Consider the following 12401-nt stretch of genomic DNA (forward strand, 5'->3'; position numbering starts at 1 on the left):
AAAACAATCTCCCCACAACGCACGGCAGCAGTTTGTACGCCAGCGCAGAGGGAAGCACTGAGATGCGACATATTGTTGTAAATATGTTGCATCCCTGTGCTTTGAAAGTGACTCAATGTGGCTTGCATTAGGCACTGAGGGGCATATTATCAAGGACCGAGGACCGGTTTTAACATTATCGCCATTTTATCGGCAGGAAACTGCCGATAAAACGGCGATAATGGGCTTTATAATACGCCCTTGTTAATTCCCATAGAAGCCCATGTTAATACCAGAACATGGGCTTCTATGGGAATTAACCGCATGCGTTACATGACGAGCTCAGCTCGTCATCAGCACACGGCAGGTAACGCCGATGACGAGCTCAGCTCGTCATCAGCATAGAAGGGGTTAACAAGGGCGTATTATCAAGCCCATTATCGCCGTTTTATCTGCTGTTTCCTGCCGATAAAACAGCAATAATTTTAACACCGGTCCTTGATAATATGCCCCTGGGTCACTTTCTTGTAAATCTGCCCCTGAGTTTTCCCCTTTGTGTGAGTTCTTTGATTGTTTATAGTTTTAATGAAATGAAGGGATGCATTTCTGTAAAAAGTACATTTTCAGCACAGAACACACTGTCCTTGAAGCTATTATGTAATAATATAGTACGTGAAATGCAGGTGAATCAACCCCTCAATATTCAAGTACATGCGGATATGGAGGCAACAGTCACTCAATGTTACAATGTATGGTGCCGGCATTGATCATTTAGTATTTCATTTCTGAGAGTGTTGGGCCACAGTCATTGTGGTGGGAGGTACTGGCTGTGTTTCAAATCCTGGCACCACCTCGGCAGAATGGTCATTCAACAACCAAATGCAGCATTGACAAATTATTGGAGCCTTATGGCATGTGTGTGGTAGGCTTGGAGGCCACTGGATCACCAGGCAAGATGGTCAAAGACGTTTTAAGGCATAGGCAAATTAGGCAATTGCCCAGGGCCCCCACCTTCCAAGAGGCACCATGGGAAAGTGAACTTTCTCACTATTTGATCTTAGACTATTCTGTTTCTCTGTTAAAACTCTTCACCTCATGCCACTACTGACTCTTTTGAGTCATTTTAAGGACTTTTGGGATCCCTGTCAGGGCATATTTAATCTGTTATTGTGTGCTCCTGTTATAGTGTGACATATGGTTTAGTATTGTTTGGCATCAAGCAGGATTGAAATAGTAGGAAATGGGTAATACATTTCAAATGTGTACTGTACAGATGCCCTCAAATTATGTCTTACCCAGGGCCCCCCAAATCCTTATGAGGACAATAAAGATGATCAAGTGTAGTGTGGGCTGTGAAAATGTGCAGCCAAATGCTGTTGGTGGCCGCAGAGCTACGTTAGACGGCAGGTGTCTTTGGAAGTACCTGGCTCACAGAGACCGAGGGACAGTGTATGCTGATGGCAAAAGGAGAAGCCTGGGCTCGCTCACAAATGGAATCTTTGTTCAGTAAGGATACATTTTTACAGAACTCCTAGGCTGTGGATAGGAGGTACCTAACCCCAGAAATATAAAGCAAAATGAACAGTTGTAGGCTGGGCCACCAAAAATGCTGACATTTTAGAACTTTCATAGATGTGGCAAATAGCTTCGAAGTTATTGTCCAAAACAGTGACCCGGAGAAAATACATTCCAATGGGGAGCATAGGAGCAGGAACACAACTTGTAAGCCTCACTAACAAAATGCAGTGATTTGCTACATGGGCAAATTAGAAGAGGCTGCCATAGCAGGGCCTTCTAAATCTATATATATTGATCTCTTATATTTGATACAAAAGTCACAAACAGCTGCACCATTCCTGGGTTAAAAAAAACCTTATCATAAATTCACACGTATGGTCACATAACATGAACAATTGTTCAGCTGTATCTGAAGTCTAACATAGATGAGTTGAATTGACCATGCATGGTCCCCCATCACCCATCCTGACTCAAATATTCACATTTTGCAAACAGAGAAAGGCAGGCAAAAACTATACAATTGTGGGAATAGGGAGACCCAAGTTGGAGTGCCTTTTTCACCAGGAGCATTACAGGACTGGCAGTGAAACGTGTAGCTACCGAGTTTCAGGACATTTTTGTATCCATCTTTAAACTGATTAGTTTTCAAGCAAACATGGCTTTTAAACTCTAGTAGATTAATAAGTTATGTTATGTTATGTTAGTTTATACTATGTTATTATATTGTATTTAATGTTATAATTTCAATCAGCAGCAACTTGGGGCATGAAGGGAGGACCATCCGAGGAGCCACTTTCTTCAGTTTGTGCAGACATATGGGACTCTGTAATCGAAATTGACATTCAATCTAGAGATACTTGTGACCTCATAATTACCCTAATTTCTGACCAAAGGCTCTTCGTGATTAGCAAATGCCATTGGTGTCCTTTTGGATAGGTTAGAGAGCTCCTGGATATGCTGTCTTGTATGCTGGGGGCTTTAACACAGCATAGCATTTGAGGAGTCTCATTATAAAAATGGAGAGTAACAGCTCTAGAATTTATCATGAGAGGCACTTTTATTGCGTCTGTATAGTTATGGAAGCTTTGTTGGGAGTGCTAATTCTCTTTACATTTCCCTCCGTAGGCTTCCTCACGTGCAAGGTGTAGTTCAAGCAGTTAGATTTACATAGAAGTAGGATACAGGAAATAACCAAACCTGAGCAAGACAGTCTGCCTTTCTCCCACAGAATGCGCCGAAATAAAATCAAGCACTCTATCACATAAATTCAACACATTCAAGATGAATCTATGATCAGTTATCATGGGGGTCTCAACTGCACTTAGGAAACGCCACACAACTCCAACAGAACACATAAGACGGAACATGTTTCACAAACTCAACAAAGACAAGATATGTAATTTAGCTGGCCAGCATGTGAGTTACAGTAGCCCTACTGATTACGAAACTCACAGAGTTCCACAACATATTAAATAGAACACCACCCACATATTCAGCATGCCACACACTGCAGGCATGCAGTATGATGGCTATCACAGTAGCTCCTCCAACAGAAAACATTAGCATACATTGAACACAGATTCGGATACACTATACAACCAAAAACATTACAAACACCGCACACACAGCACATACACAGAAGCACATGCACACCTATACTTAGCTATTTGGAGAATGTATGCGCTGTTGGTGAACACATACAGCCTTAAACCTTAACTATCCAGTTCACCCAAAGTATGACCAGCCCACAATACCAATACCACATCTTTACTCCATAAAGCAAAGCAGAGGCTGATCTGCTTTGTTAACACTTGCATCACGTGGAAAGCCACCAGATTGCGGACAGCACCATAGGACAAAGCCAAAGGCAAATTGTGCACTATGCAAAAGCTCGAAATATAGTTTAACATGCAGATAAACTAAGCTGTCGCTGATACATTTGAATAAATATGAAATATGAGACAACCTGTAGAGCAATGATGCAAAATACCAAACATTTAGCTTTGTATCTCAATTTAGGTTTTGAGTTTAGAAAAGGTTGATATATGAAATGTATGATGGGAAGCTTTTAAGTAGATCCTTGGAGTTGATCATCAACATTTATTAGAAGTGAGCAAATAATTCCACCATTATTTTGCTATATCATCTGGTCCCCTTTCCACATATATGTTTTCACCTTTTAGGCCTCGCCCCATTTTTTTGGTACCTACTGGTGGTGGGTCAGGTTAAGCGGATATATTTTGTCAAGTGACCTGGTGTTCACTTCTTAGACAGGACCTTCTGTCCCCCCACCTGACCTAATCGTTGCTTTCTTCTTAATGAAATACTTGTCATTTGTCAACCTGGATATACAGGGCCCTCGGGGAGCCACACCTACCTGCACATTGTCTAATGCTGCTTTATCTCACTGCTCTTGTTTTCAGCATCTGTTACCCCTTACACTACTTAACTTCTGTTCTGACAATTTTGACTTGACGCTGCAGTTTAAGCAAGTGCTGTTTCTGAAGGCCCAGATAAAGGGCGTTTCCATAGTCCAGTCTGGCCAATGCCAAAGTTGTTACCAATGTTTTTACTGCAGGTGGGGGAATATAAGGTTTCACCTTCTGAATTAGTTTTAGAGTTAAATGTACCTGAGAGGTGACCTTGGTTTGATGTTGGAAGGTGAGACTGTCATCGAAGATGAAGCCTAGATTTTTAGCTTTCCGCACTGGGGTGGGAAGTATTCCCATAGCTGGGGGCCACCATTTCTGAGACCAAATGGTGGAGTCTGAGCCCAGCAGAAGCACCTCTGTTTTACTTCCATTAAGCTTTAGGCAATTTGCCCGCATCCAGTGATCCATGCAGGTCATACACTGTTTAAAGCTGGCCGCCGTTTCTTCCAGATTGCCTGGGATGGATACTACAATCTGGGTATCATCGGTGTAGGACACTAGCGAGAAGCCAAACTGCCTGATGACGTCAGCTAGGGGGGTGACATACTGATTGAACAGCTTAGGGCTTAAAGATGAGCCCTGCGGTACCCCACAAGGAAGTGAAAAAATGTTTTGAACAAGAATCATCAATCTGAACCTACTGTCGCCTATTGTTAAGGTAGGATTTGATTAAGCTTAGTGCTAAGCTTGACACTCCCAACTTCTGAAGCCTTAGAATGAGGATGTCATGGTTCGCGGTGTCAAAGGCCGCTGAAAGATCCAAAAGGATCAAGGCGGCCTTTGCACCGGAAACCAGCATAGAGCGAAGCTCCTCTGCTGCCATGCTCAAGGTCGTCTCCGTTCCATGCCCTTGCCGGAAGCCGTATTGTGAAGAGTCCAGCAGATTTTCTGAGAAAACAAAAGCCGTAAGTTGAAGATTTATTATTTTTTCCAAAACTTTAGCTGGGAACAGAATCCTTGCTATGGGTCGATAATTATTGTGATCGCTGGTGTCTAGGTTTTTCAGCAGGGGGAGGATGGAGACCTTCTTCCAAGCCTCTGGCAAAATGCTGGACATAAGGATCTCGTTGAAAATCAGACAGAGTTGCTCGCTGATCTCATCAGCTGCCTGTTGGAATATTTTAGGGGGGCAGGGGTCAGATGGAGCCACTGCTTTCACCAATCTGACTATCTGCGAAACCTGTTCTACATTTGGGGGGATAAAAGCATTCAAGCCATGGCCAGGATGTCGCGTAGGTGAAGAGGGTTGATTCACTTGAGGCTCATTGACTTTTCCACTGAAGAAATCATAGATAGAAAGCACCTTGTCCCTAAAGGAATCTGCGAGTTGATTGCAGACAGTAACATTGCTATTCAGTGCTAGTGGGGTGGGAAGTGTCACTAATTCCTTTAAAGTTGAGAAAAGTAATTTACTTGAGTTGCCCGCCTGCTCAATTTATCAGAGAAACAGCTGCTTTTTTTCTCCAGAATCATCTTTTTATATTCGGTCAGTGACTGTGTATAAACCATTTTTTTGGCTTCCGTATAAGTTTTTCTCCAGCGCCTTTCAGCTTGTCTGCATAGTTGCTTCTGGATGCGCAGTGAGTCACAGACCAAGGTTCTGATTTCTTCAACCATTTGCTAGTAAATGTTTTTCTGGAGCTAAAATATTTACTGCGGTTGCTAAATTGCTACAAATATTGGTGGATGTATTTACTTCGGGCATTAGTGTCGGTTTAGAGGCAGCTAATGTTAATTGCAGCTGCTGTGGGCTGATTTCCTTCCAATTTCTCCCTTAAAAGTCCTAAGAGCAGAATGAGGACGAGTAAGATGATGGGACGAGGTAAGTACCAACCGATTGGCCTTATGATCAGAACATGGGATTGGCAACCTCTCCTGCACTTTCAATTGAGGATTAGATATGAATATTCCATCTAGGGTGTGTCCATCCTCTTGGGTAGGATGCTTGATCAGTTGTTCCATCAAGACACTGGCCATAAGCTCTAGAAGCGAGATTGTATATTGGTCATTTATATTTTCTAAATGGTAGTTGAAGTCGCCTAAGATAGAAAATTCCTGAAAGTCAACACTAGACTCGATGATATGACCTTTTGTCTCTACAAACTTGTTCTTAGCCCCTGGTGGTCTATACAGCAGTATGCCGTTAAATATATAGTTTTAACTGATGGTGATTCCAAATGAAAGCAGTTCACAATCAGGACCGCTTCCTGAAGTAGAGCTTTTCATCGACAAGGTGTCCTTGATAATAATCGCTATTTCCCCTCCCCGCTTATCCTGTCTATCATTCCTGATTAATAAGTATCCTTGGGGAATGGCTAATGATAGCTCCGGATCAGATGTTCCATCTGCCCACGTCTCCGTGACAAATGCCATATCTATATTGTGAGCTTCCAGCAGCTCGGCGAATTCAATGTTGTGTTTAATTAAAGAGCGTGTATTCAGGAGTAGGCCCTGGAGGGACTTTTGCAAAACTGTTTACGGGTAAAGGACTTGATGCGAGTTAAAGCTGCATTTTGTTTTGGTGAAAAGGAACTTCATGTCACACAGAGGGCACACCTTAGGCTCTTTCAAAGGATCGAGTTGCGGACAGGAATCCTTCATCTGGGGGTTAAGACTTACAAGAGTATCTCTTGTATATTTTAAACTTGGGCCCAAGATCAGTAGGGAACGGACAGGGGGGGGTGGCCTTGGGCCCGATCTAGGCACGGATGGGCGCAGACGGGCTTGCCTTTGGTGTGCCAGCGGCGCGCCCTCTGTGCATCCGCTCTGGCATGCTGCTTAAATAGCTGTGATTCAGGCGTCTCGCGCACACATCAGTTGTTTCCAACCCAGAAGTACTAGTCAGGCATGTCCGGTCCCTTAGCCCTCCGCAACAAACGGCACAAGCCATGGCAGAACGGGGGCGGGGAGGGAAGATCACAACAGCTGCCACCCTGATTAGCAAGCTAAAACAAAGTGCCGGTAAGCATGTGGAGTGAGGTACAAAAACCAATTACGATCCCAGCAGGTGGAGTAAAAGTCTAAAATGAACACAAAGTGTCAATCTCAATGCAGTTTTTAAAAATAGCAGCAGGGCAAAATGATAGGTGACAAGACCTACTGCTGGTGTTCTCGCGTCCGCGCCGGCATGCTGCTTAAATAGCAGTGAGTCAGGCGTCTCGCGCACACATCAGCTGTTTCCAACCCACAAGTGCTAGTCAGGTATGTCCGGTCCTTTAGCCCTCTGCAACAAACGGCAAAAGCCACGGTGGAACGGGGCAGGGACGGAAGATCACAACAGCTGTCACCCTGAGTAGCAAGCTAAAACGAAGCGCCTGTAAGTTTTGTGGAATGAGGTACAAAAACCAATTATGATCCTAACAGTTGGAGTAAAAGTCTAAAATTAACACAATGTGTCAATCTCAATGTGGCAAGACCTACCGCTGAATTCCAGATATAATCAATCTGTAAGAAAATAACATGAAACTTAATTTGCACAAGCACCAATGCATCTTGGACAAGTGTCCTTTCTTTAGTATTTCATGCAAATTTTGCTGCAAGTTAAAAATATCTTGTGACACTTTTTTCTAAACTTCTGAAAAATGTCAAGTAACCTCTGTTTGGGCATTATTTGTACATGTGTCTGTTTCTCTGGGTTGTCATTACAGTTCGACTGATGGAATCTATCTGGCGCATGGACATGAACATCCTTATGTTTTTTTTGCATACATCTGCTTCTGCAAATTCAAATGAGAACATCTTGTTATGTTGTAAAATCCTGGAACATCGAAAAAAGGTAACTGTGATTCTCCATTGCTTTACCGGGCATTCTAGGGAATAAGAGGCAATGTGCTTCATTTAAAAATGTGGTTGTCTCATGGTATGATATATTATGTATGTGAGAATTTCAGAGTATTATGATATGGCAGTAGAAGCCTTATCATGGAATACAGTCACAAAAACTGTCTTGGGTCCAGTGAAGCTTGTTTTTATCACCTTTGTTCAACCCTGGGTATCTGGGGCTTCGAGCAGCAAAGCTTGACAAAGGAACTTAGTGTAAATCATTTAAGAGCACCAAACAATGGAATAAGAAAGTCACACAAGAGATACAACAATACTTTATGAAAATAGAACATATTTTTGTACATTTTTAGAATCCATGTTCATCAAATTTCATTGGAGGTTCCAGAGAAATGTATTTTGAAAACAATAAAAAAAAACTTTAAATACAACCACAAAACAGAACTGGTCAACAAAAGTTTGTAATTTTTTTTAATGTTTAAAACAGTTAGTTTGTCAACTTCAGCCTGACTAAAGGTCACTTTGGGCAATGACATGGCCACCAGACCCTTTTTCAGTTCAGTTCCAGCCTTTAGAAAACAACCACTATATAGAACAATGAAGTGGTTTCTATGCTGGGGATGCAGGCAGAAAAGATGTTCACATATCATCCTGGAGCTGTGCAGTCGACAAGGGTGAGCTGTGGGTGATTCCTTGGTGCATGGGTCAAGTGGGGCAACTTTGGCCACTGCATGTGAGGTCCCATGGCATTCTCTTTGTGACAGTCGAAGGCAAGCAGCGGCTGGGCTACTGTGCTCCCGACACATCAATCACTGCTAATATCCTTGGTAGAGGCTAGTGTCCCTCTAAGGCAAGAAATCCTTTGATAGCAGTCCTGGGTCCAGCAGACTCGAGTGCAACTTTTGGCTACATCGGAGATGTCTCTAGGAGCACCCAACAGCAGTCAGTGGTGATTCCTCTGAAGAGGATACTGCTTTGCCGGTTTCGGCTTTCTCAACTTTGGTATCCATGGTGCTGTTCCAGGGGGGCAACCAACTAACCCTTGGAGTCACTGCTTCAATCTGGCTCTGGGATCAATGTTTTCCCAAGCCGAGAGCCGCAGGCACCGTCCAAATTTTACTAGTCCAAAGTGCAGCAGGTGCAGTCCTTCCAACAGTGAATCCTCTCTTTGTGCTATTCCAAGGGCAGGAGGACAGTCTTTGTTGGGTTATTTTTCCAAATCCAATGTGTACTGAGGTTTAGCATGCCAGGGTTGCCTATTTTATCCTGGGAAAGCGCCTGGGGGGACAACGTGGTCACTATTCAATGGGCTTGTAGGCCCACTCCTTTTTTGCGACAAAGTTCAAGTTATGTGTGGCATTTCGCAATCCCAGCATGCAATATGTTTGCTACTGTCAAGCCCACAGGAAAACAGGTTTGAGGACAGTGTTTTCCTCTCCGTCCCTGCCTCCAACTTGTCTGCAGGAACAAAAGTCATCCTGCTCGGGTGTGTTGTCACCCTTTAAAGGGGGCATTTTCTTTGAGCCTGCCTTTTGGGCTAACACCTCAGTTGGCCTTTCTGGGAGAGGAGGTGACACTTCAGTCTGCGGCAACTGCCTTTGTGCTTAAGCCTTGGAGTTGTTCACATGTCTCCCCAGGTGGGCAGAAAGCTGTCTGTTGGCCCGGGCCTGCACAAAGCCACTGGACTATCTAGGGCACAGAGTGTAAACTTTTTAAAAGCTGCCTAACTTTAACAGTGACATTAATTTCGATTTGGGCATCAAGTTGAATTTGATGTAAGGTAGTCCCATTCAGAAAATAGCCGGACTAACTTTCCTAATCAAAACGACAACTTTAAGGGTTTTGCGGCTAAGGCTATATAAACTTATATGTCTTGCTTAACAATATACAGCTCCCTGCCATAGGGGTCTATATGGCTTCCTTTGGGGTGAATTACATATATCATTAAGGGAACGGGTGGCTTTGCCATTAATGGCAATGCCATAGTCAAACTAGGATTGTGAACACTACCCTTCTAGTCTGCAGTGGGAGGCTGGTAGCCTTCTTGTCTTTTGTCACACTCTGCACCATATACTAGGGACTCACAAGTAAGTTAGTGCTTGCAAATTGGGGTCACCCAATTCAAGAAATCTTTTATAATGGGTCAGTACACTGGCACTGGGGTCAGGTTAACAGGCCTAAGTGCACTGAGTCGAAAAAACAGCAACTAGTACTCAAATAGGGTCAAGAACTGGGATGGGAACATGCAAAAAGCCCATTTCCTGACAGTTTAGGGTTGTAGTGTGATGTTTATGGGCCCTAGGGTACTGCAAAGGACTATGTGGTGTGAAGTAGAGTTGTATAAGGTTAGGTTGTCTTGGCTTGTAGTCAAATGCTTTGCTATAGTGTACAGAATAAGTAAGTTAGTGTGGTGTTGCAGTGTTATATCATATTTTTGTGCAGTGTGTAAAAAGGCAGGGCCGAATTCGACCAAGAACCCTTCAGTATTTGCCCAAGTTAGCCGCCTCTCATACCATTCAATATTACCAAACAAAGAGGCAGGCGCTGGAGACTGGAAGGCAGGAAACAGGAGTTTATTCCGACGGAGCAGAACACGTCAAATCAGACAACAGGGTATCTTCTCGAGGTGCTCTAACCGCATCTCTGAGGCCTGGCCTCTTATACACAAGTTTATGGCTTTATTACATTTATGACATCCGTGGTATTGCTTTGAAGTACGAAAAAGGCATCTTTGGAATCCCCGGTTCAGGCCCGTTCTCACACATATCTACAGTAGGGGTCCCCACCCAAATCTCAGCATGATGGCTATCGCGCAGCTGGACATTCCGCTGGGAACAGGAATGCGGGCGATCGGTCGGATCTAGGGGTGTGAAGGCATTGATTAATCCCCGCTCCTTTGATGTGAGGCGAGGTCCTACTGTAGGGGGCAATAAACTGCATCTGTTGGGCTAGGTAATGGCCTGGGATCAGGCCGGACAATCGGGCAGGGAGGAAGAGGTTATCAAAGGGCCTGTTCTATGAATGAGATGAAAGAGTGAGGGGGTTCAGCACGGGATGTGGCTCGGAGACAGGGTCGCGCTGGAGGTGCGTTTATGGCCCAAACAGGAGAGACCGGGGGCTGTCGGGGTGCGGGGGGGATGCTTGCGAGGCCGGGGAGTGAGGGGGAGAGACGCGCAGGCTATTGGCAATGGGCAGAGAGGCCATGGCACACAAAATGGCTGCCACTTACGTGCATGAAGGGGCCTAAAAAGGGACAAGATGGCGTGGCCACTGTTTCACGATTTTCACTTTACTTTCAACAGTGGCTGTGGTGAACATAAATGAACACCGCTTATGTATACCTAATTTAGTCATTTTCCACAGTGTACTATAGTCTTGTGTAGTTTGTCAGTGTCATGCTGTGCTGTAGTGCAGCTATGTGTGTTTTGTGGTGTTATGTTGTAGTATGATGCATAGATGTATTGTAATGCATTACATCGCTGTGTTGTGTTGTAAGTGCCTGGAATGACAGATTTTCATCTAAAGCATCCATTAAGTATACATATTGATATCATACTTTATGGATGAGTCATTAGAGAAAACAGTATTGTAACCTTTGTTTGAACATTTCAACTCTGTTCGGTCAGAGACTGTGGGAGAAAATGGCAGACACTAACCTCTCACCGAAACATGTCAAGGCAAATTCTTTCTTGGAGTAAAGAAAGAACAGTTACACTGCTAGTTTGCTGTAAAAATACTTCAGATCTTGGGGTCTACAACCTAGAACCAGAAAGACTGGATCCTGCCAGGTATTCAAGATATCCCTGTATAACAAATGTACATAACCTCATCGAAATGAAGATCATTTAAGCACTCTGGTAAATCCAGAAATGTAACCAGAATCTTGCTTTGAGGGACTTATTGTGAAATACCCTGAACCTGATTACCGCAAATCTGTGAATGGAAAGCTCTCATGTCAGCTACTTTTGTCCTTACAATATTATGTTGAGTGTCATCTAAAGGAGCCGTTTGTGAGACGTAAGAATGCATGGCTAGTTTCTACTCTGGATAGGAATAATTGAGAAAAATGTGGCACAAGGAAAAGGTCAATAATTACAGGTCAAAAAAGACTATCATCCCTATTCACAAAAGTAGAAATACCGGCAAACGTGCACATTTACTCTTGGACTTTGTAGTAACTTTACTGCTTTTGGCTATTCACCGTTTTCACATGTAAAGTTACAACACAGTGGAAATGTGCATATCCTCGATCCCTGAAACTAGAGGGTGGAGGCAAATTTATAAGTGACTAGTTGCCACTGGTAACCTTTCACACTTATTTCACCAGGGCAGAGTTCTCCCTATGGTGTAGTATTGGGGATTTTTAATCTTTAAAATAAGTTAATGAAAATATTTTAATGTATTTTATAGTTTTTTTAAACCTAAAAGAAATTGAAAATAAATCCTACAGCAATACTATCTTGAAAGTATGTTAAAATATTTCCTGTAAATATAATAAGCTAATACAAAATTATTTATTTAAATATTTATTTTAAAAAATCAACCAGAAAGTAAAATGTATATTTTTATTTAATCTGAATTACAAATTACTAATTGTTTGTTGTTAAATGTATTTAAATTATAATAACTGTGTAATTCGTTTATATATATATATATATATATATATATATATATATATATATATATATATAT

General features: G+C 42.8%; 1 protein-coding gene across 1 annotated transcript in view; it reads left to right on the forward strand.

Annotated features, from left to right (window-relative positions):
- The window catches only part of LOC144798125 (uncharacterized), an 81935-nt gene that overhangs the window by 29205 nt on the left and 40329 nt on the right, over positions 1-12401 (forward strand). The window contains exon 3 of the mRNA XM_078668881.1: positions 7577-7704. Coding sequence (XP_078525007.1) covers positions 7577-7704 — 128 coding nt within the window. The remainder of the gene's footprint in view (positions 1-7576; positions 7705-12401) is intronic.

Source organism: Lissotriton helveticus, chromosome 12, assembly GCF_964261635.1.
Source record: "Lissotriton helveticus chromosome 12, aLisHel1.1, whole genome shotgun sequence".
NCBI lineage: Eukaryota > Metazoa > Chordata > Amphibia > Caudata > Salamandridae > Lissotriton > Lissotriton helveticus.